At 40.9% G+C, this 25,797-nt stretch overlaps 1 protein-coding gene across 1 annotated transcript in view; it reads right to left on the bottom strand.

The window, feature by feature from the left end:
• PIWIL4 (piwi like RNA-mediated gene silencing 4) overlaps positions 1 to 25,797 on the bottom strand; it is a 48,770-nt gene that overhangs the window by 20,492 nt on the left and 2,481 nt on the right. Inside the window, exons 3-10 of the mRNA XM_025355924.1 lie at positions 22,825 to 22,956; positions 20,465 to 20,679; positions 14,387 to 14,508; positions 12,423 to 12,503; positions 10,678 to 10,875; positions 8,708 to 8,819; positions 4,307 to 4,430; positions 2,460 to 2,577 (exon numbers count right to left, since the gene is read on the bottom strand). Of these exons, the coding sequence (XP_025211709.1) occupies positions 2,460 to 2,577; positions 4,307 to 4,430; positions 8,708 to 8,819; positions 10,678 to 10,875; positions 12,423 to 12,503; positions 14,387 to 14,508; positions 20,465 to 20,679; positions 22,825 to 22,956 (1,102 nt within the window). The remainder of the gene's footprint in view (positions 1 to 2,459; positions 2,578 to 4,306; positions 4,431 to 8,707; positions 8,820 to 10,677; positions 10,876 to 12,422; positions 12,504 to 14,386; positions 14,509 to 20,464; positions 20,680 to 22,824; positions 22,957 to 25,797) is intronic.

Genomic DNA, 25,797 nt, shown 5'->3' with positions numbered 1-25,797 from the left:
ATGTTCAGGAATGGGAAAAGGATTCCAGTGGGAGTACAGTGGTTAGAAAAATAAGCTTTCGAGCCAGACAGACCTGGGTTTAACTCCCGGCTCTAATGTTTAATAATATATGACCTTGAGCAAAGTATTAATCTTTAAGGCCTCGGTTTCTTTACTGGCAAAATGGAAGGATAATAAAAGTACCTACTTCGTAGGGTTGATATAAAGATGAAATATGATAATACACAGAAAGTGCTTACCATAGTCCCTGGCACATGGCATGTGCTCAAAACCTATGAGATATTATCATTCTTGATAACACACTTGTTAATAAAGAGATATTTTGGAGCCAGTGGAAGTGGAGATGTCTTTTGCGAATATCTGAATTTGTTGGGTTGAGAGTCGAGGAAGGACGATAAAAGAAGGGAACATAAGAATTTAAGCTTCAGAAGATTCAGGGTCTTCCTATTACCCTGTCTATCCTATGAGGCGAATATTAATATCAGCAATAATAACACTACTTTCTATTGTGTAGTACTTTCCATTTATAACTTAATAAGCTTTAATCATAGTTGATGTTTTAGTTCATGGGAGTATGATATATGATAACTTCCACTGAGCCATAAGCTCCTTGAGAGCAGCAACCACATATAGGACTCAGCACACAGTAAGCCAGGCATTTGCAGGACATGGAGGTGACCCCCACGCTTTTGTTTCCCTATTAAAGCTCTACCTCTTTTTTTAGGGGAGCTCCAACCTCTTCACCACTGTCTCTCAGGAAAGCTCACTATTTCCACCTATTCAGATTATGTCTTCTCTGGTCACACTAATTCCTCTGAGTTAATTATTTTGCTTCAGATACTAACTGCCCAAGATGAGATGAGTGAGGCCATCATTGGTCAGGAAACAGGGTGAGGTGGGTGGTATTACTGAAAGATGGCAGGAAGATTAATCCACAGTCACTATAAGGGAAACAAATGAGGAATCCCTTCTGAATTCGGTGTAAGTCTGAGGGATGTCCAGGGTAAATGACGTAAAGTGTATCCATGAAATAAAAAAACTATGAAACCACTAGCATGATAATAGAGGTCATGTTTACCATACAGAAGTGTTTGAGAAAAACCCTGAAGTGAAAAGAGCAAGTTACAAAACATGATGTACACTACTATACCATTTCTCTTTAAAAAAAAATAGGATTAGGCCGGGCGCGGTGGCTCACGCCTGTAATCCCAGCACTTTGGGAGGCCGAGGTGGGCGGATCACGAGGTCAGGAGATCGAGACCATCCTGGCTAACACAGTGAAACCCAGGCTCTACTAAAGAATATAAAAACTTAGCCGGGCGTAGTGGCGAGCGCCTATAGTCCCAGCTACTCAGGAGGCTGAGGCAGGAGAATGGCGTGAACCCAGGAGGCGGAGGTTGCAGTAAGCCGAGATTGTGCCACTGCACCCCAGTCTGGGTGACAGACCAAGACTCCGTCTCAAAAAAAAAAAAAAAAAGGATTATATGCATTTGCAAAGTCTGAAAGAATATTACTAATATGATAATAATTGAATTATTAATTCAATTGTGATTCACTCATTTGTTAAATATTTACTGAGTAAACACACATACACACTCTTTTCTCTCTCTCCTTTCTTTGTGCTATGGAAATTTCCAAATCCTCCAAGAGCTAGTACTACTTTAAAAAAATTTTTTTTAAAAAAAGACTGTTGATCAGCAATATAGCCCAATAGAAATATAAAGCAAGCTACATATGTAATTTTAAATTTTCCAGTAACCACCTTAAGAAAGTAGAAAAGTGGCAAGTGAAATTATGTTTTCAATATATGTTTTTTAACCAATCATTTCTAGGTGTGTCATTAGCCACATTTCAAGTGCCTAGCAGCCACACTAGATAGTTCAGTTTTAGAGGGTCAGAAAGGAAAACCAAGGAGGAGCTCAATTTTCCAATCACATGTCACAGCAAACTGTCAAAAGAACTGAAACACAGTCTGATAATCAGATAGGCAGAACCAGATGGCACAAAGGTATATCTCAAATTTAAAAGGCACATAGTGGGGTTTTCCTAAAGTTCAGTCTGCTAAGGCCATTGTATTAAGAGTTGAGCATTCCTGACCCTGAATACTGGGGGCCTGGTGTTTTTCTGGTTGCTTTGTTTGCTTGGATGTTGTTGTTGTTGTTTACATTATAACCTTTTTCTTTATTCCACATTTTATCCAGACCTCAATGTATGAAACAGATGAAAGCAGGGCATGCGGGTAAAGTGAGCGTGATTCCTATCAGCATGGCTTCTCCCAACTCCATTCAACCCCTTAGTCCTGAGACATCTCACATGAAGGGCTGTGGACAGCACAATTCAAAAGCTCCTTGCTCTCAATCAATACGAATGAGACATTTCCTTCAAGGAATACAGTGTTACATGGACCATCTAATACTAAAAACTCAGCTCCAGGCAGGATGCATGCGGTGATCCAGCACCTCTGGATGTTGTCCACAAGCCTGGCCAGGCGCTGCTGCCGGCCTGAAGGAGGGAGACGTGTCTTTTCAGCCACAGCCTTCATCAGCTGGAAATCAGAGGTTGCCTGGTCAGTCAGCCCTATTAAATGCAGATGAAGACAAAGTGAGAAAATGAACATAAGCGACTCAGCCCATCGCAGGCCCAGTTTAAACCCTTCCGCTTGAATGCATTCACCATCTGTATGGCACAACCAATAGAAATGAAAACCACGTATGTCGTTTTAAGTTTTCTGGTAACCACGTTAAGAAAAGTCAAAAAAGAAACAGACAAAATTACTTTAAATAGTGTATATTATTTAGCCCAGTATATCCAACATATTATCATTCCAACATGTAATCAACATAAAACACTTATTGATGAAGTAGTTTCCTTCTTTTTTTCATATTAAGCCTTTCAAATCTGGGCTGTATTTTACAGCATACCTCCTCTCAGTCTTTTGGTAGAGCTAGTCCCAATTCAAGTGCTCAAAAACTCATGTGCTCCTGGCTATTATATTGGGTCCTGCAGACCTACAATATCAGACCACCATTAAGAATGAGCACCCCTTAGGCTGGGTGCTGTGGCTCACACCTGTAATCCCAGCACTTTGGGAGGCTGAGGCAGGTGGATCACCTGAGGTCGGGACTTTGAGACCAGCCTGACCAACATGGAGAAACCCATCTCTACTAAAAATACAAAATTAGCTGGGCATGGTGGCGCTTGCCTATAATCCCAGCTACTTGGGAGGCTGAGGCAGGAGAATCGCTTGAACCCAGGAGGCAGAGATTTCAGTGAGCTGAGATCATGCCATTGCACTCCAGCCTGGGCAACGAGAGTGAAACTCCATCTCAAAAAAAAAAATAAAAAGAATTGGCACCCCTCCCCTCAAGGATTATATCCTCATTAATCTTTCTTTCTTTTCTTTTTCTTTTCTTTCTCTTCTCTTCTCTTCTCCTCTTCTCTCTCTCTTTCTCTCTCTCTCTTTTTCTTTCTGACAGTCTTGCTCTGTCGCTCAGGCTGGAGTGCAATGGCATGATCTCGGCTCACTGCAACCTCCGCCTCTTGGGTTCGAGTGATTCTTCTGCCTCAGCCTTCTGAGTAGCTGGGATTACAGACATGCATCACCATGCCCGGCTAGTTTTTTATTTTTAATAGAGATGGGGTTTCACCACGTTGGCCAGGCTGGTCTTGAACTCCTGACCTCAGGTGATCCGCCCACTTGGCCTCCCAAAGTGTTAGGATTACAGGCGTAAGCCACAACGTCCGCCCTTCTTATTAATTTTTCTAATGGCAAAATAGATATATACGCATCATAACTGACTCAAGGAACACACAAATGCAAAATGTGGAAAGTCTTCCCTTCCCAGCCCTACCCGTTAGTCAAAAGAACACTGTTAAAAGTGCTCGAGGCCGTTATCCAGATTTTACTGTATAGTGAGGATTATATTATGAAAATTCATGCAAAAAGAACGTAAGGATCATTCTGGCACCGATCTACTGATATACCTGAAGAAAATCTAAGTCATATTCCTTCCTATACTAGTAAATTCAAACAATGGCAAAAAGAAACTTGGTTTTAGGATGATATCAGGGGTTCTATTTTACATCAAAGTAATACATGGAATATATGAGATAAAGGAAATAGATTCCAAAGGGCACTCGATTCCCCCAACATGTCTCTATTATTGAATAAATTACTTAAAAGGTCCATCCTCCATGGGTTAAATCAATGTCCTGGCATTCAGGTAACTTAAAGAGGGTCTGCCCACTGCCAAGCATCAGGGGCCGGTATCCAGGAGCTGACAGAGGTATAAAACACAAATATTACCTGTTAGAAAGCAGAGCTCAGGTATCAGGTGGGCGAGCCGAGCCTCACTGTTGTCATTTCTCTTCCTCTTTAACAGACTAACAAGCATGGGCTGATTGAGGTCAGATACAGTAATATCATATTGCTATAAAACGCAAGATTAATGAGGGAAAAGTCAACGTGGAAGCACCGCCAGGTGAGCATCCTTACATTCAACAAGGTGATCCTAACATATATAAAAATGTAACCAATCCCATGGTTACCTACTTATTGCTACTTTCTTCCCAGGACCTTTCTATCTGAGGGCCAGTTTTATTATTTTAATTATTTTTTCTAACACAACACCATTAAAAAATATCGTTTCCCTGCTATCTCTCGGTTTCAGCCAGATTCAGAATAGACTCCAGCTGGTTCTATACATAGGTCAATGACATCACTGGGACTGACTCAAAGCCAGCATTTCCACTACTGATGACTGAGGCAGACTGCCCCATGCTTAACAATCTGGCTCTAAACATCTATATTCATTTTGAAAATATCTATACACAAGCTGGAGGCAAGTTATATTGAGACAATCTCAGATTCCACAAAAAAGCATGACTGTCCTTACCTTCTAGGACAGTAGGATGTTACAGGGAAGCAGTCCTGAAGTCTGACAAATGTGAATTTGATCCCCAGCTCCTCTATTTGCTTGGACTGTGACACTGGGGAAGTGACTTAACTTTCCTTATCTATGAAATAAGGATAACAGTAGCTCACAGGCATCCTATGTAAACCATGAGCAAGGGGTCTGGTTTATAATGAATCCCTGGCAACTGTTAGTTCATATTCCTCTTCCTTTGCCATCCTAAACTTCAATTTCAGCATTCTCACCTTGGCAAAAGCTCATTTACCCTCCAGTGACAAACGTTACAATGAACACTCGTTTCCATTACAATTTGATCCACGTTAGTGAGAGAATAACTGGAATTATAATGTATAAAATGCCTGGGTATTGTAACACTAACATCAATAATCACAATTAAAGAAGTCAAATGTGAGCATTTCTCTATTTCAAGGAAAACTTTGTCATTAAAATAAAAAACGAGTCAAGAATTTCATTTGAAAGCAGCAGGTGCAACTGATGCTATGGCTAAAAAGCTTGGAGAAGTCTTTATCAAGTGAGTTTGCATACATGACTCCATTAATTTAGAACACATGGTGTGCTTACTGTGTTCCAGAACAGCAGTGGATAAGAAGATAAAAGTAAAAGAGGCACAGTCCCTGCCTTTCTGCATAAATACATTATCTACAAAGCGAGGTCCACAGGAAGCACAAACAATGCATAGCGAAGCACAACAAAGGACAACAAACTGATGAAAGAGATACTATTATTGTCCCCTTCACAGATGAAAAAACACTGAAACATTAAGCAATCTTCCCAAGGCTCCATAACTGGAAATTAGCATAGCTAGGATTGATCTGTTAAGGCTCTGCTTGTTACACCACTCAGTACCGGATTCCCGGGCTGGAGTGGGAGGGGCGGGGAGGAAAAGGAGATGGTGGTAGTGACACAATTAGGGCTGGCAAATCAGGGAAGCCTCCATGCAGGTGGAGACCAAGAGAGGACCTTGAAGAAAACATGGGAGTACAGAGAGTCTCAGGTAACAGCTCCAGCAAAACGAAGGCATCCTCCAGGAAGAAGGACTCTAGCTGGAGCATGGCCAAGAACTCTAGCCCCTAAGCTGCTCCCACAAGGCAAATTTGACCCTTTCCCTTGACCCAATTTTCTTAGCATTTGAAAAGACTTTGTATGATAAGATAAAATAGAGAAATATAAAGGTCAATATCAGGATGTCTTCCACTTTGAAAACTGACTACATAATAATTGAGTCCTTCTTTCCTGGGACAGGGAGGAGGGCATACTAAAAGTTGCCACAGTGTTCTTTCTTTTCCTCCCTAATTACAATATCTATGCAGTGAAGCACAACTCATTTCAAAAAACAGTGACTGGGATTTTTACCATGATTCCCGTTTCAGAATGTCACAGGTCCTAAAATACTTCTGTTTAAATGAACAAATTTAATCATGCAAGAAAGAAGCCCTAATGTTTAACAAACTGTGGGTTTCATAAACACAGAACACATTTTATGCACAAGATGCTTTGCTAGATACTATGCATCAAGGATTAGCCAAACGCCATCCTTGCTCTCCAAGGAGTATGTGTTCAAGAAGCAATGTGATGAATGCACAGGTACTTAGAAAGGAGAACAGCTTGCTCTTCTATGTGTGTGACAGAACGCAAAGCCAGAGAGGACTTCACAGTTGGCCTTGAAGCTAGGATTTGACCTAGGGGTAAAGGAGAAAGGTACAGCGTGGCTTTCTGCAGATGCCTAGTGAACACATGCAAAGGCTAAGGAAGGTGTAGGCCAGTGAGTGGATGGGGGATAAAGGCATGGAGTGCATAGTAGGGATGCTGAGAAATATAAGAAAGAAAGAGGGGGCCAAACTATGTACTACCAGAGAGGAAGAAGCAGAGGATAGAAAAGGAGGAGCATGGTCTCTACTGTTCTCCCAGTGCTCACAAAGTGCAGGCACACTTCAATGCTCTGTGTGCATAATTATCTTGTTCGGTTCTTACACTACACCATGAAGGTAGACAGATAAATTTCCTTTACACATGACACTCTGGGTTTAGTGATTTACCCAGGGTTACACAGCTGGAGCCAGACCATCTTACTCAAGAGGTTATGCTTTTAATCAGATTTCTGGGCAACACTTCAGAAAGATCTCTCTGATGGCTGTGAGCATGAGAGATCACAGTGAGGAGAGAGCTAGGGCATAAAGAGTGATGGCAGGGGGAGGGGATCCACGAGATGGCCTGCATTAATGCAGCGGGAAAAGGGCTGGAAAAGAGAAAATTCACGGATAAAGGATACAGAACTCGTCTTGGTGACAAGTGAATGAGGAGGTTAACGTGAAGAAGAGGAAGAAAGCAAAATCCTTCCTGTCTGAGCTACAGAATTTCCAAGGAGAAACAGGAATGGGAAAGACAATGAATTCAGTCCGAATTATATTAGTTTGAGATGCCTGCAGGGTATTCATGCAAATATGTTCTGGAAATGGAGATGAATATGTAATTTGGGAATGAGGGCGAGGCAAAAACACTATATTTGAGCCATCTCAAAATACAATGAAAAGGTTCTGTATGAGGGAACCATGGTGAAGAATGGTTCCTTTGTGGGGAAGGGAGGAGGAAAATGTCAAAGGAGACTAAGAGAGAACAACCTGAAAGTAGTGGAGAGCCGCAGGGATGTATCCCAGGAGTTAAGGAAGGAAGAGATCAGTTCCAGCCGGTGGGAGAGGTCACAGGTATCAAATGCACTGAAAGCCCTTTAGGATAAGAACAGTAACTGAACTTGACCCTTCTAGAACTACTTCTAAAGCAGCAGAACTGGATACCAGACTGCTGAGGTTTCAGGAAGGAAGAATGGGAAAGGTGCTTGGAGCTGGTATAAATGACTTTCTAAAGTTAGCTAAGGAGAAAAAGAGAGCTTTTCCTGAAGGTGTACAATGATCAAGAAAGGGTTTTTGGATTTGTTTGTTGTTTTAACCTGAGTATTACTACACATTAAAGAGAAGGCACTTTCCAAAGGAATTGAACATGGAAGATGAGGGGCAGGGATAATTGTTGCAAATGCGATTAGAGTTTCCAGAGACAGCAACAGATTCCATCAATAGTTTCTTGAGTATCTAATATGCGCAAAGCACTGAGCTAGCCCTGGGTCTCCAAAAATAAGGAGTCCCCTCCCCAGAGCTCAATGTCTAGGATGGGGCTCAGACCATTCGCGTGGTGCCTGTGATGACCTGATACAGGGAGGGGATCCTGGGAGGAATGCTATAGGGCTCCCTTGAGACTTGATGGCTGAGCTGAGTTCACAAGGGTGTCTAGTGTTCGTCTGGCTGTCAAGGGGTATCCAGGAAAAGGAAGCAACATGTGTGAAAATGCACAGGGGAGAAACCGAGTCATGGAATCACAAGAGGCAATTACATCAGAGTCAGGCAAGGGAGCAGGGGAATGGGAAGAGATGAGGCTTTAAAGGCAGCATTTGGCCACATCATAAGGAGCCTTGAAAACTCTGCTAAGGGGCTTAAATGTGGTCCTAAGGCAATAAGGAGACATGGAAATGTATTAACGTTGGGAGCAGTGTAATGAGATATGCATTAAAGGGAGATTACTCAGACTACAGGAAGAAGGAAACAGGAGATAGGATGAGGGTCAACAGGAGACCGGGATGGTGGGGATGAAGGAAAGAGACAAGTCAGAGAATCAGGTCGGAGGCAGACTCAGCCTACAATCTGGGGGACCTCTGAGACTTGGAATAAGTAGACTTCTCTGAGGTAAAAGGAAAGGAGATAGAGATGAATGAAGAAAAGTCCTACCTGCTTGTAGTAATCCACATAGGTGATCTCGGTGCCATCCCGCTTCTGAAAGGTGTGTGTGGGCTTCACTGACCAGTCAATGTCATCAATGGAGTAGGTTCTGTTATTGTATCTGGCAAATATAAAAAGTCTTTAAGATTTTTTAATCATCTAACATAAGCAGCTACTTCACCACACTTTTAATTCAATACATAAGATAGACTCCAGAATGTCAGAAATTATGAAAACCATATAACAAGAATATTCACTTTTTAAAAAATACTCAGCTCTTATCTGAAAAGGGCATTCCTTAATAATTTCATATACAGGAAGACTTCTGTCTACATTCCAACAAAACCTGTGGGGAAGTCCTCAGACCACAGTCTGTTTTTCTCACTGATAGATACACTAATTTCAGGCAAATCATTCTGAAATGTTGAGAGGCTGAAGCATTGCTCAAAACTTTCCCATTATCTTCTCAGATAATGGTGTTTCTGACTTCCCAGGTAGTTTTTCTGATAAAAAAGCACCAAAAGAATGCCAATCAACCCACAATGCTGGTGTCTTGCTTAACCTCCCCGCTAGGGCTGGCTCTTGGCAAAACTACAAAACAGGTTAGCTAAGATTACTCTAAGCTCCTTCTCCCCTTCAGCACTGTGTAGCCTGGACTGTCCTCTCAGGATGACCCAGCCTAGGGGCAGAAACTACCACAGCAGGTTTCTCTAGAGCTCTTGATTCTTTGCAAGATGACTTTGAAATGTGATAAGCTAATCCATCAAGATCATGACAGGAGGATAAGAGGGTAGCCTTCTCATACCAAGTAGTGTGGAATCCAGCCAGTCCCAGACCTCTGCTATATATCCCAGAAAGCAAGTTTAAGTGGAAATTCTAAGCCAGAATAGAAGGCTAACAAGTCCCCTAAAAGAAGTATTCTTGCAGCCGTAAAAAGGAACAGGATCATGTCCTTTGCAGGGACACAGGTGGAGCTGGAAGCCATTATCCTCAGCAAACTAAGGCAGGAACAGAAAACCAAACACTGTATGTTCTCACTTATAAGTGGGAGCTGAACAATGAGAACACATGGACACGAGCAGGGGAACAACACACACTGGGGCCTCTCGGGGGATGGGGTGAGGGGGAGGGAGAGCTAATGCATGCTGGGTTTAATACCAGGTGATGAGTTGATAGGTGCAGCAAACCACCATGGCACACTTTTACCTATGTAACAAACCTGCATATCCTGCACATGTATCCCAAAACTTAAAATAAAAAAAATTTAAACAGTATTCTTGGACTAGCAGCAGTATATGGTGAGCTTTTTAGTACTCAGGAAGTCATCTAAATTTTCCGTGTTTAACTCGGTTCAATGTGCAATGAAGGCAAATTTTATATACATAAACCTAGAGGTTGCAAAGAAGTAAAATGTGGTCTCAACTTAAAAAGACTCCTGAATCAAATAAAGACGGTGAGACATGGAACTAAACTTCTGTCCTTTGAAATGAAATAAAATGGCCAAAGCAAGGTAGCCATAAGCAAAGTGCTACGGGAGCAGCCCAGGGGAAGAAACTGAGTAATTCCAACTGAGTAGGCAAATGGGGATGTCAGAAAAGCTGGGATATGAGAATTGGGCTTTGTGAAAACTGAAGTTTAAAAGGCAGAATTTGGGGTAGGGAATCCAGGCAACTGAAGTGAAGTGAATTGAACTGAACTGAAGCAGCAAAGTGCAGAACGTTGGGGGTTAGAATAGAGCGGCATTGGGGGAAAGGAGGGTACAGCAAGTGAGAATTTGGAATTACGTCAGCTTGTGGACAGTCCAGAATGCCACACAAGGATGTGTGAACTCTAGACAACAAAACCACCAGGTCTTCTAAACCGATGAGTAAACGGATTAGATCTGTGACATCGGGCCAATACTCCAACACTATTTCTATTCCCAAATACTATCAATGATTGATTTCTAAAGAAAAGTTTATTTAGACACAGGCTTGTACCTTGTAAGGACAATGAGCCCTATTAGCTGCTTCTCACACGTCTGGGTGAAACAGGACAAGCCAGTTCTTTGACAGAGAGCAGTCATGAATTCCAGAACCGTCTCATTCCGGAGGACCTTGTAACTCACATCAGCGCTAAACAGGAGCTTGCTTTCAAAATATGATACAGAAATGGCAAACCCAGGCCAAAGGGATAATCTTTAAAAACAAAACAGAAAAAAAGGAATATTGTCAATGTTATACCGGAAACACAATAAAGATTTTTAAATGGTGATTTTCTGTTCTAATTCTCGAGGTCTTAACAAGATAATTATTTTCTTTAGTTTGATTTCTTCCAGTTGTTGACTGAAATCTTTCTTTCAGCTGCAGTGTCTTTAAGCATACATTTAGAGTAAAATAGCTTACTGTAAAGCAGTTTCTCAGCCTTGGCACCACTGACATTTGGAACTGGATAATTCTTTGTTAGGGACCGTGCTGTGTACTGTAGGATGTTTAGCAGCATCTCCCTGGCCTCTATCCAGCAGATGCCAGTAGCAACCTCCCAGCTGTGACAACCAAAAACGTCTCCAGACAATACAAAATGTTCCCTGAAGTGGGGGGAAATGCCCCTGCCTGAGAACCATAACTGTAGGAATAAGATACTTATGGAGTGATCTGTCCCTGCAGGAAAACATCTAGGTTCAGAAAAGCACCCCAATTCAAAGGTGACTGTAGTGGATAGATTTAATAATGAGATTAAGAAATACAGAAGTGATATCACAGATATACAAGAGAAACCAGAACACAGCCTACAGTTTCTTTCCATATAAACTTAAAAATCTTGAATAAGAAGTTACAGAAATGACATGAAATAATAGACTAATATTTTAAAATATAATTCCAGTTTATATTTTGTGGACTATAAGTAGTCACTGTGATACTAAGCCAGCCTCCAGGACAGGCATATGTGCTGAGCACCTAGGGCAGTTTAGTACAATCTGCACCTATGAGATTTTCTAATCCAGGTGGACAGATTAGTGACAGGGACGAACTGGATGCTTCATAGAGAGCACACTGACACTCTGAATGAACATATGGAAACTCCGTCATTTTTCCTCCACCAGGCAGAAGGCCAAACACCCCACTCCCATTTTCTATCTTTTATGCACTTCTCCCTTTATGTATCTACGTTTGGGCTACCAGTTGCCTCTCTGTCTACAGTTTGACCACAGTATTTTTGAGAGCTAAGTAACAACCAGTTGAAGACATAGCTGACCACTTTCCCTGAAGCCTCGAATTCCCAATTTAGGGTAGAAATTCTGCAAGTGTTCCTAAGGATTCTATCCTTCACCAGAGTTGTTTGGTTGACTTCTCTTTCTGACCCGCGCTGCCCTGACGATTTCATGTCAACCACCTGGCTGTGCTAACATCCTTTCAACAACAAAATGAAGCACCAACTATGTGTTATAGCACAATACAGCTCATCCTGCTTTCATTATTACTTATTACACACAGAAAATTCAGTTTCTGAATTCCTTCTAGGATTTATGATAATTAGCCATCGCACTCATATAAGAAACAAAGCTGCTAGCTTCACGTTCACATGCACCATTTTATTCAAAAAAACTTGAAAATTTAAAAAAATCATTACATTTCATATCACAGAGTCTCTCACAGGAGGCAAAAAATAGTATAATATTGTATCATAAATTATGTTGCTCACATTATAACAATTTTGGAGTAACAGAAAATATAAATAAACCTACTTGTGCTGGGGAATTTCCACTGGCTCTGAAGGATTATAGAAGTTCCGTCCAATTTGGTACATGGACAACTTTTTGAGGATCCTGCAAGTATATTGTTTTGAATTTTTGGTAAATATCAGTCAGTAACAGCGTAATTCTAAGTTCATACCCTTGCTGAACATAATGTTAAAAATATATAGGAAATACAGACCTCCCATTCTCACAGCACTGCAAGGTTTAGACACTAAATATACATAAGAATGTTTATAAAGAACTGTCACTTCTTCATATTTGAGAATACTACAACTGAAATTATTTTTATCTGTCTGGGTTTAGCTGCAATGACAAATATGTGGCCAATTAGCCATTACGGCTGCAGTAGTAACATTTTGGTTAGCTTAGATAGGGTGAGATAAGCCATGCCTTCAGGCCTTTTTGACCTCTTCTCTATTTGGGGATGAGGAACTTCTTTCTTTTTTTTTTTTTTTTGAAATGGAGTTTCACTCTTGTTGCCCAGGCTGGAGTGCAATGATGTGATCTCAGTTCACTGCAACCTCCGCCTCTAGGTTAAGCAATTCTCCTGCCTCAGCCTCCCAAGTAGCTGGGATTACAGGCAAGCGCCACCACACCCAGTTAATTTTGTATTTTTAGTAGAGACGAGGTTTCTACGTGTTGGTCAGGCTGGTCTCGAACTCCTGACCTCTGGTGATCTACCCGCCTCGACCTCCCAAAGTGCTGCGATTACAGGTGCGAGTCACCACGCCTGGCCGAGGATCTTATTTCTAATGAGGCTGCTCAGGCTCCCCAGGTGCTGCCAAATGACCACGGCTGTGTCTTCAGCAAGTAATCCTGGTCACCTTAGGAATCTGACCTACATGGGGGTTTCAAGTCAGGAAACAAGGGTTCCAATTGTGATTCTGGCTGCCAAATGTCACTGAGCCTAAGCCTCCTTCTCTTAAAAATAAGGATTTTAATAGTACTTGCCTCAGGGTGCTCTAGTGAGGGTAAAGTAAGATAAAAGACAAGTGAAAGAACTTTCTCACTGAAAAGCATCTTCCAAATGTCAGTATGCAAGACTGGCTTCTGAAGAGCTGATATGCAGTCAGATGAGGCTCAAATATGACCAAAAGGTGCTGGACAAGACATCTGACTAGAATTAGAAATCAGGACATGTGGGTGGGGGAAGTTCCTTGATGTGCCCTTACGACTCAGGAAATCCCCAGACTTCCCCATCTTCATTCCTTCCAGAGGCCACCGTTGAACAAAGGACTTGCCTGTAAGGTTTCTAACAGATCATCTTAATGATCCACAGTAGCAGCATGTAAAACAGTGGTTCTCAAGCTTCAGTGTATCCTAAAAATGTGAATTTTCAGGCCTGTCTGTGAACTTCTGTTTACTAACTAGATTCAGTGAGGGTCCAGGGAATATGCCTTTTATGGAGCTCCACTCCACCCCTAAGAAGACGTAGGAGTATGTGATCCTTAGACCAGTCTTCAGAACACTGAAAAGCTGAGTTACAACCATGTAGATGTGGGGGAAAGAAGTGGGCTGAGGGTGGAGCCAGGGCAGAAAGCAGACAGTGATCTTCTTTCCTAAATTAATCAGCTAGGAGAAGAACAAATTCTTCAGTTTATTAAGTCAAACTTACTAAGTTTGCTAAATGAACTTTGAAGTCTGGGAAGAGACACAGAAAAAGAAGAAGAGGAAAAAGGTACCCTCCCTGCTACCAGCGAGACAGCAATAATCCCCATATCATTTGTCTCAACTTAGGATAACACTGGATATTAACAGTTTGTGCCACTGAGTGGTTGTAATGGGCTGCGTGCACATTATTGCTCATGTACGAGAAAGTAGGTGAGAAATTGCCCTAACGGTGGCATCGCTGCTGGCACACTGCCTACAAAATGGTCGATTATGTTAATACCCAGGCTTTCTGCTGAAAGGTATCATTAGCCCAAATTAAATTCACGTTTCCAGTGCCTTACTTTCTGAAGATGATATTGAAGACCTGGATGCACACGGGAGAACTTGACGGCAGCTCCCTCTTCAGGGTGATAGTCATCTTTATAGTCTCGCCTCTTTGAGTTTCACTTGACAATTCTGTGACCTGGGAAGAAGAGGTACTTAATATGCACCCTAGAAATTAGCCCCAAGTGTGCAGAATGCAGATATGATAAAGCCATCACAATATAATATGCATTAACAAAAACAAAACCGCAGGTGTTAGTATATGAGGAGTAATCTAATCATCACATTATGTTCAGAGGGCTTTTTTTCTCTGTATCTTGCCAGTCCTTAAAAAAACAACACATCCCTCTACTCCCTAACTTCTTAAGGGAGAATTAAAGCCAGACTCATGGTTCAAAGTTTGGTCCGAAGAGAGTTCCAGAGTAGTGGTTCTTGGTCTTTCTAAGGAGCAGGAGGGAGATGGGTCACAAATTACTTTAAGAGTCTGATAAAAGTTACAGATATTTCCCAATAAAATTTTACACACACACACACACAGACACACATATATATATATACGCACACACACACCAAAACTGTGTACATAATTGTACCCATTTTCAGGGTATTCACTGATACTCAGAAGCCCACTAGTGGACTGTCCTGCCCATCCCAAGTTCATGGATTCCAGAGGACAGCCTCCCAAAGTCTGCTTGTAATGCAGAAGAGCGGAGAATAAGAAAGAAGGAAAGAAAGGAGAGACGATAAATGAGATGGAAAGTAAACATGGGGAGAGAGGAATAAGTAGTGGAAATCAGAACAGATCAGAAATCTGATTTTATGAATTGCTGAAAGGTCTAGAGAAATCCTAGAGTCCTTATAGCCTGGAACAATGTTCTAGCAATATAGCGAATGCATGAATATGATTCTATTACAGCTCCCACTAAATTTAAAGCTTCTTGAACCAGAAAGGACTCAGAATAGGTTCTTGAAATAAAGGAATATATAAATCAATCAATAAATATCAATCAATGATCATGGATTTTTCAAAGGGATAAGGAATTAGATAAAGTCAGCTAATCAGCAAGCATTTATGTATTCTGCCTCTACTTTCTACAGCTACAGTATGGATTTAACCACTTTTAGGTTGCATCAAGAATATAGGGCAGGAACCAGTCATTGCATGGAAACAAAGAGAAACTGATCTTTTCACAGGGATGTAAGATTTCATCGAGATAATTTCTTGCTTCAGATAAAACTGTACAGAAATCAGAGATGGACAGCTATAGAAAGAGCTCATCAACATTGAGAAAAATCTGGCAGACAGAAGGGATGCCCAGCTCTCAAACTGCTGCAGGGGCTTTAGGACAAAGTATTAAGACAACAAAGGATGTCGGGATGAGTGGTTGAGGGGAGGTGGCAGCAGATGGTCTCAGGAACTACATTTTCAACAACCACCTAAGATCAAACTCTTCAGCCCCCCTTGTACCTCTTCCACCAAACACCCACTCCTCCTTCACTTCCTACATCTCTTATTGGACTTCTGACCCTCCAGTCCCCAGGCTGCTAACCTCAGAGTAAACTTTCACTTCTCCTCAATTCACGATCTAATCAGTTGGCAAGTCTTACTGTACACCAGGAATGTCTCTGATCTATCTCAGCTGTTCCAATACCATTATTTGCTACAGTGCTTAAGAGCACATGATATGGAATTGGATAGACTCTGGTCCTCTGCCTCTTACAGCTGGTGTGATGTGGAACAGCTTTCCCCATCTCTAAAGTGGTACTGAGTCTAATTAAAGTCACAGGGTTGTGACAATTAAATGAGATAATGCATTGATTTTATTTCCATCCATTGCACAGGCACTCGGGAATTCAAATAGCAGCACTTTGTATCTCTGTTCAGGCCCTTTTGACACCCTGCCCACACTATTTCAGTGGCACTTTATTAATCTTCCCACCTCCTTCTGTAAACCATTCAATAGGATGTGATCAGATTAACTGTAATTTAACACAGCTGCCATAGAAACACTCTCTCAAAGTCTTCATGATCCATGGAAGAGTCTCTGTTCCTTGGCAGGACATTTAAAGTTCTCTCTAGCTTTGAAATCACAACCTCCACACCTTCCTGGCTAAACCTGAATGAGCAAGAGTTTCTAAAGTATGGCCCTCACTTCCTATCATTGCCTCTTCTGCCTAGGAATCTCATATCTCCCATTGTCCACCTCACTGATCAAAATCCTAAACAAGGAATCATCACTCTCATTGAAGTGTCCTGCTAGAAATAAGCTTATCTTTCATCAAGCTCTCTATGATAATCTTGGGTAAGATATTTAGCCTTACTAGGCCCCAAGGGTGAAATGAGATCATGCTATAAAGAGCCTGGCAGGCCGGGCGTGGTGGCTCACACCTGTAATCTCAGCACTTTGGGAGGCTGAGGCGGGTGGATCACCTGAGGTCAGGAGTTTGACACCAGCCTGGTCAACGTGGAGCAACCCTGTCTCTACTAAAAATACAAAAATTAGCCGGGCGTGGTGGCAGGTGCCTATAATCCCAGCTACTTAGGAGGCTGAGACAGGAGAATTGCTTGAACCCAGGGAGGCGGTGGTTGTAGTGAGCCAAGATCATGCCACTGCACTCCAGTCTGGGTGACAAAAGCAAAACTCCACCTCAAAAAATAAAAAAATAAAAAAATAAAAAGAGCCTGGCAGAGTAATCTGGTAGGTGTAATTGGTAGCAGCAGTGGTGGTAGCAGCTACTTGTGGGACACAAAGATCTGCTCGAGAGAGATGTTGGGGATAATCTGGAGAACAAAGAAGGACAGTACTTAACACCTAGTAAGTGCTCAATAAATGTTAGCATAATAAAAATACTAATTATTATGACACTTATTTCATTCTACCTTACATAGTATTTATTTGTAAAGAATTTTGATTCTAAATTGAAATTTTGGAGAACAAGTACTCTGTTTTATTTATCTTTGTTTGCTCCATGGTCTCAACACCCTGCCAGGTTCAGAGTAGGCTCTTTATAAGTATATGAGAGTGGCAAATAGATGTGAACACGAATAGCAATACCAGTCTGGCTGCAGATGTACAAATGGGGCCTGGACAGGGAAAGGTTAGGAGGTAGCTGAACAGGACTTCTGGAACTCCTAGGAGTGCAATGAGTCAACTAGTGGCCGAGATATTTCAACTTAAATAAGCATCCTAGGACATGTGTAGGGGATAGATGGGGATGCAGAATTAAGCCTCAGTCAATACCAAGATCAGAATAAAAAGGTGAAAGCACCAGTATCTCCAGTAGGACACTTTCTTTTGCACTGTAACTGGGTGACAGGTCATATGTTTATAAGGAATAAGACAACACTATTCTGTTTAAACCTAGTATCCCCTATACCCGGGAAATGAAATAAACAGGCCTGATTTATCACACCATGTTTTTACGGTCTATTTTCTCACTTGCCTCCTTATTAGGCTCCGTCCCCAGCAACAGAAAGGTGTTTGACACATACTACATGCTCATTTTGAATGAGAAATGAGTAGTAGTAACATATGCTTAGCATTTGTAGAGTATAAGTTCTCTATTCTGTTTAGGTACAATGGAAGTAAGCTGAACACTTCAAGAGTAGTATTTAATAATTTCAACATATCTAAATTTCTAAACTAGTGCTAGAAATGTATCTACAAGAACAAGATCATTTTTAATGATAACAACAGACTTGAAATATATCATTTAAGTATGAGAAGCCATATTAGCATGCTATCAACATCTGGTCATAGGACAAAGAACTGAAGGATCGATAAAAAATTATGGTGAATAAAAATGTTTCTTAATTTACAGGTCTAGATTTTCTAAGCCATTAAATTTAACCATATGGTATAATTTTAACGTTCCATATCCACTGCAACAATCATTCAAGCAGCTCCTATAAATCTCAGGGTCTCATAAAAGGCAAAAGGCCCAAGAGTGCTTAGAAACACATTTCTTGAGAAAATTCAAAGAGATTTACGTAGAGCCTAAAAATTTAAATCTAAACTATTGGTACTGAACTCTGCAAACAGTTGAACTAAGGGAGTAAGATTTCTAAGGGATAGAAGCATAAAATGTTAATCCAATGCTCTGTTTTAATTTTTCATAGAGAAATTGGTTCTTTTTTCCTTGTAGTAATTGTAACATTGTTTTAGAACAAAATATATGATGAAAATATACATACTATATTTTAGGACTGGAGATGTTAAATGTATAAAAAAATGGATAAAGGAATATGAAATACACAATAGCTATTTCCAATGGTTGCATTAAAAAACACTTTAAAAATTGACATAACTCATATTTCATATGATAGAGCAAGTCGTTAAATAAATGGCAATTCTAGAATCAAAAATTGATGTAAAGTTATTGGGACATACAGGCACAAGGGTGCAGGAGCAAAAAAAGGTAGAAATAATTTAAAATTCTGAAGCCATAGGCCAAATGGTGTTTCTTAGTCTTGCCTACTTTGGGAATTTTTTTTTAAGATGCCTATTTCAAGGACACTTACAGCTCTTATTTTTTAAATACCAGACCAGCTTCGTAATTAAGAAATCAATTACTAGTGAAGTCTTAATTAGGAAGTCTTTTTTTAAGCTCTCAGGCAGGGGAACAGGAAAGAGGAAAGGAGTGAATCACTCATTGCAATTGTCATGAAAATCAACTAATCTCTTAAATATATAAGTATATATAAAGAGACTTCAAAAAGTTCATGGAAATATGTATTATGAAAAAACTATGTATAGATTTCAAAAATTTTGCAGCAAAATAAACTCATACTAACTTGTACTAAATTTCTGCACCAAAATAAACTCATACTAACAGGATCCAGTGTGAGGCACTAAAAATAAGATCAATTTGAAAAGAGCCCCTATCAGACCAATATGAATTCTGCTAAGATTGAAGGAAGAACAGATATCAAATTTTTGGTGATACTTGGGTAGAAAAATGGCAAAATCATTGATGTGTAATGAAAAGTTTATGGGAACAATGCCACAAAGAAATCAGCAGTTTACAAATGGATAACTCATCTTAAGAAGGGATGAGACAATGTTGAAAATGAAGCCTGCTGCAGACCACCTACACAAATTTGCAAGGAGAAAAAATTCATCTTGTTCATGCTGTAACTGAGAAGACCAAAGATTAACAGCAGAAACAATAGCCCACACCACAGACATCTCAATTTGTTTAGCTTATACAATTCTGACTAAAAAATTAAAGTTGAGCAAACTTTCCATTCTATGGTTGCCAAATTCATTGCATTCAGATCAGTTGCAGATAAAAGCAGAGCTGTCAATAAAAATTTTATATAAATGGTATCAAGATCCTGAAGAATGTCTTCAAAAAATTGTAAGAGGAGATAAAACCTGGCTTTACCAGTACGATCCTGAAGACAAAGCACAATCAGAGCAATCGCTATTGAGAGGTGGAAGTGGTCCAGTCAAAGCCAAAGCCAGCTCATCAAGAGCAAAGGTCATGGCAATAGTTTCTTGAGATGCTCAAGACATTCTGCTTGTTGACTTTCTGGAGGGCCAGAGAATGGTAACATCCACTTATTATGAAAGTGTTTTGAGAAATTTTGCCAAAGCCTGAGCAGAAAAATGACCAGGAAAGCTTCCCTGGAGAGTACGACAACAATGCTTCTGCTCATTCTTCTCAACAAACAAGGGCAAGTTTGCAAAAGTTTCAATGGGAAATCACTGGGCATCCACTTTACTGCTGATTTGGCTCCTTCTGACTTTTTGTTTTATAATCTTAAAAAATCTGTAAAGGGCACCCATTTTTCTTCAGTTAATAAGGTAAAAAATACACTGCACTGACATGGTTAAATTCCCAGGACGCTTAGTTATTTAGGGATGGACTAAATGGCTGATACCATTGCTTACAAAAGTGTCTTGACCTTAGCAAAACTCTTGGTAAGAAATAAAGGTAGTTTTTAAAATTTTTACCTTTTAATTCTATTTTTCCACAAACCTTTTGGAATCTCCTTGCATATGTGTATATATATATGTGTGTGTGTGTATATATGCACATATAATAAACACACATCCACATATACAGTGAAAAAACTAATCATACTATACCTTTTCTTCTAGCTTTTGTGACAGAAAAAGGATGGCACCGTCGAATGCTTTTGCTTTGTTGGAAAGTTCACTATGACTATAAAGTAAAGCAATTCTCAGCCTTCTAGATGCTAAATCTGGAACGTATGTCACATGGTACTGGTATAGCTGCCAGTCTTGAGGAAAATCTAAGTTAAAGAGGTTTGTAACCAGTTTCACAGGTATTCCACTGGAACCTGAAGACGACAAACAAAAAATAATTTTTAAATCAGGAAATCACATCATGTTAATATTAATCACTTCATTTAAAAATGTATTTGCATATGCATAGTAGTTGCTGTAAAGCAAGGATTTTTGCACAGTGACACAGGATAAACCCTAAAACTTGCAGCCTAATAACACCTTTGGGAGCTAAAATGGGATCATGCATGAAGCAGGCTTCATAAGAACATAAGAGCTGACACTGACATTCCTGTCCTTGTGAGACAAGAAGCATCTGAACTCAGCCATTCCAGGACGCCTTTCAGAGCTTGCCTTCCCGCTCTCATTTTCTGCAATTCAAATCAGCTCAAGTAATTTTTTCAGATGCTGCTCTGAAATCATACTGCTCTCATATTATAAAGAAACAGTCTGGTTCTTACTATGAATATACAACCCCCAACCTCTGGGAAATCCAGATAATCAAAAGTTAATCATATTTCTGAAAATTCTGAAAAAGTTCTATCAGTGCTTAGACCAAATCATCTCAGAGAAGACCCTCAGAGATTAAGGGGAAGGCTGGGGAGAGAGGAAGGAACTGTCATTTTTCCGACGTGAAAACAGACAGGGCTTCTAGGCTTCTATTTTCTGCAGACACATGGAGGCCATGTGTGCTTCTGGGACTTCCAGCCCCCTACAGACATTTTCATTCACATCTTAAAAGTCTATAGGACAAAATCAGAGATGGCCACGACATAGTCAGTTAGCTCAGGATGGTGTAAGTTCCCCCCAGAGCAGAATCCAGGGGGCACGAAGAAGGTTCTTCTCAATTCCCCTTACAGAGAATCATCCAGTTTTGGTCTTACAGAACAGAACGATATAGGGGCTGGGCATGCTGGCTCACACCTGTAATCCCAGCACTTTGGGAGGCTGAGGCAGGTGGATAGCTGGAGGCCACGAGTTTGAGACCAGCCTGGCCAACCTGGCAAGACCCTGTCTCTACAAAAAATACAAAAATTAACTGGGCATGGTGGCCCACGCCTGTAATTCCAGCTACTCGGGAGGCGGAGGCACAAGAATGGCTTGAATCTGAAAGGCAGAGGCTGCAGTGAACCAAGATCGCACCATTACACTCCAGCCCGGGCAACAGAGTGAGATGCTCTCAAAAAAGAAAGAAAAGAAAAGAATGATATAGAATAGGTGCTATTTTGCTTTTCTCATGGAGGAAAGCAACCCAGAGACCCCAAGGTGGTGAGGAATACAAGGTATCAGCTGTGCTTCAGTATTTCCTCAGCTTCGACCTGGGGTAGATATCTGGCAGGAGCAAGAAACCTCTGTGCTATTTTAGCTAAATAACAGATCTCTTTTGTTCTCCCAGATCCTGAGGAAATGGCAAAGCAACATATTTTAGCTGCTCATATAAAGAGTCGTCAACCTAGACTGTCAGAGCCGGAAAGACCCTTCAAGATCGTCTACACATGATAGTTTTCAAACGGCAGCTGGGTCCCATTAGCGCTGCAGTTATGAAATCAGGTGAGGTGAATCGCATGTTTAATGAAAAGACCGGAATAAAACAGAATGGAAGAGATGCACTGTTTCATGAAACTTTTGCTTCAATTGTGTGGAGACAGTGTGTGTATGCTGGATAATAATGTATTTCTTATTTTGGTTTAAAAAGTTTGGAAAACACTGATCCGCATCAGTGATTTTTAACTTTCGTGAGGAGGCCACAAAGCCTTTTGAGAATCTAATGAAAACAACAGACTTACTTCCCAGAAAAGACATATACTGACAATTTGCATGCAATTTTATGGTTGAGCCTGGAATCTGGGTAAAGAATCCCCCAAATAGGTTGTCTTTCTTTTTACAGCTGAAGTCCAGAAAGGTTATTACTTCCCATGTTGGGAAAGAAAAGAAACATCTTTTTAACTCCCACCCTAGTATATGAAGAAAATCTCTTCCAAAAGTGAGATGTCATTTTGGGGAAGATATTACTTCTATTAATAAAAGAGAAAATTAAGGCTAGAAAAACTAAAGCATCTAACAGCGCCTTGGACATAGAAGATGTTCAGTAAATATCTGTTAAGCAAACATACAAACTTATTTATTTTAGACCTAGAATTTGGAATTCCTTAAGCAAGATTTGGTAACATTAAACAAGTAAGTAACATAAAACTGGGTACCTGTTTTACAATCTCTCACATGTGCCAATTTTTCTCTGGTACAGATACTCAAATCCATAAAGTCCTGTTTGTTTTTCACACCTCTTTCCATGGAGGTACTTCCAGCATCACCAGAAGATATCCCATATTTATCTAAAACATGAAGAGAATGTGGTAACAGCTCATATTTCATTCTAGTGCTACTGTTTACAACTACTATGTCAAAAATGCATTGCAATCCAAACTTGTGGTTTTGGATACAGCTTGCCCGTATTGCTGAAACCATTCGTGACTATACAGAAGTCTTCAGCCTAAAAATGGAAAATTGTGAAGAAAACACAGAATGTTTTGTTAAAAATAACAGATCTCGGCCAGATGTGGTGACTCATGCCTGTAGTCCCGGCACTTTAGGAGGTCATGGCGGGTGGATCGCTTCAGCTCAGGAGTTAGAGACCAGCCTGGGCAACGTGTTGAAACCCTGTCTCTACCAAAAACACAAAAAATCAGCTGGGCGTGGTGACATGTGCCTGGGCTGAGGTGGGAGGATCACTTAACCCAACTCCAGAAGGTGGGGGTAGCAGTGAGCCATGGTCACGCCCGCACTCCAGCCTGGGAGACAGGGCAAGACCCTGTCTCACAAAAACAAAAACAGATCTTGACTTAGTTTTTGCTCTTGTAATATTGTAGACTTTCTCTTCTTGGCTAAGGAGAAAACCCTCCCTCCCTATTCCCTTCTCCATACCTATTTATGGAGGGCAGCTCTCCTGCCCTTAGCTCTTGTGTAACTCCCTGAAGGGTTCCCGACTAACTTCTGTCCTCAGCAACTTCTGCCCAGAAAGAAGCTGAATCTCTGACATTTCCCAATGAAAAGAAGAGAAATTGCCTGGAACATTGCCATCAGTTTTTATTCTAGGTCATTCCCCAGAAGAATAAAAGCCAGTGTTTCACCTCAGGGCATATCACTTACTCCTAGCTTCTAGAAAATATGAAATTAAAATCTGTTTCCAAATGAGTATTTTCTGTTTAAATTCGTATGGGAGATGCTGACTTTCTGGCATGTTGAAAATAACTTTATAAAAATACAAAATGTTACCGCAAAGTAATATGAATTTCTAGAACTCTACATGACCACTGCCTTTGACGTAGTCACTGTGTGAAACCACCCTACATGAGACTACCACCGGCTCAAATGCTGTCCAGCCCCTGCTCAGTGGAGTCTAAGTTTCCCAGGAAAATCACAAAATGTATTTAATCCTTAATTCTATTACCCTCACTAAATTGTCCATATAAGCCATTGCTCTTGGTTTCAACAGATGTTAGGTGGTTTCTGAAGATTCGAGCTACTATAGTATGGCAGTTACCAGGAGCTGGAGGAAGCGGGGAATGGGAGTTATTAGAGTTTCAGTTTTGCAAGGTGAAAAAAGATCTAAAGTTGGATGGTGGTGATGATTGCACGACAATATAAATGAAGTTCATCTCCCAAGACTGCACATTTAAAAGTAATTAAAATGGTAAATTTTATGTTATATATATTTTAAAATAAAGAAAGAAAACTCCAATTTTCCCTTCAAGGATGAAGGATTTTCATCATTCACCGTTCATAACAATGTGTGGCGGATGTGAAAAAACATTCACAAGGATGGAATAATGTTTGAAAATAATGGAAGGCACTGGGCCTGTCAGAGCAGGGCTGCTGTGCTCACAGGCTGCACATTCATTTGTGTGTTTGGATCACAGGGGTACATACACAGGACTGGAAAATTCCCAGCGAGGAACAGCAGAGTCAGATATGAGATGGGTGGGGGGACTAGACCCTCAGAGCCTGGGAGAACCTAATGCTTAAAGCTTCCATATTTATTAGAAATCAGTCGCTTGGGAAAATAAAAAACATTGTGGTCAGAACAAGAGAGATGGCTAACTGGTTTTTTTCTTTTCTTTTCTTTTCTTTTTTTTTGAGATGGAATTGGAATTTCGCTCTTGTGGCCCAAGCTGGAGTGCAACAGTGCGATCTCGGCTCACTGCAACCTCCACCTCCCAGGTTCAAGTGATTCTCCTCCCTCAACCTCCTGGGCAGCTGGGATTACAGGTGTGTGCCACCACACCCAGCAAATTTTTTGTATTTTTAGTAGAAAAGTAGAAACGGGGTTTCACCTTGTTAGCCAGGCTGGTCTTGAACTCCTGACCTCAGGTGATCCGCCCGCCTTGGCCTTGGCCTCTCAAAGTGCTGGGATTACAGGCCTGAGCCACCACGCCCGGCCTGGCTAACTGGTTTTATTCAGGGTCATGGGCCTTAAGCCCCAGGGCCTCAGAATGTGACCATATTTGGAGACAGGGTCTTTAAATAGGTGATTACGTTAAAGTGAGGTCATTATGGTGGTTCCTAATCCAGTATGACTGACGTCATAAGAAGAGGAATTAGGACATAGAAATGCAAAGGAAAGATCATGTGAACACAAGGAGAAGTCAGCTATGTATAAACCAAGAAGAGGGTCCTCAGAAGAAACCAGCCCTGTCCCACCTGATCTCAGACTTTAAGCATCCAGATTTGTGAGCAAATAAATTTCTGCTAATTAAGCCACCTAGTTGGTACTACTTTGTCGGGGCAGCCCTAGCAGACTAACACATGGGGCATGCCAACTCCCAGTGTGTGATTGTGGTGGCTTTGCGTTGCATGTTGACAAGTATCCTGAGACCAAATCTGGCTTTGCAGTGAGGAGAGCTACCATTGAATGGTGATGTTTACCACAGGGGAAGAAAGAGAGCAGTGGCTACATCCATACCAGGTTTCTACCATCCTTCCAAGCAACGGCATTGGCATTTATACACCATTCAGATTTTTTTTGCCTTTTTAAAAATTCATATACATTTAAGGCATAAGAGCATAGTTTTGTTACATGGATATATTGCAGAGTGTGAAGTCTGGGCTTTTAGTGTAACCATCATCTGAATAATGTACATTGCAGCCATTAAGTGATTTCTCACTCCCCTCCCACC

This window comes from Theropithecus gelada, chromosome 14 (assembly GCF_003255815.1).
Source record: "Theropithecus gelada isolate Dixy chromosome 14, Tgel_1.0, whole genome shotgun sequence".
Classification (NCBI taxonomy): domain Eukaryota; kingdom Metazoa; phylum Chordata; class Mammalia; order Primates; family Cercopithecidae; genus Theropithecus; species Theropithecus gelada.
This window is presented reverse-complemented; position numbering and strand designations above follow the sequence as displayed.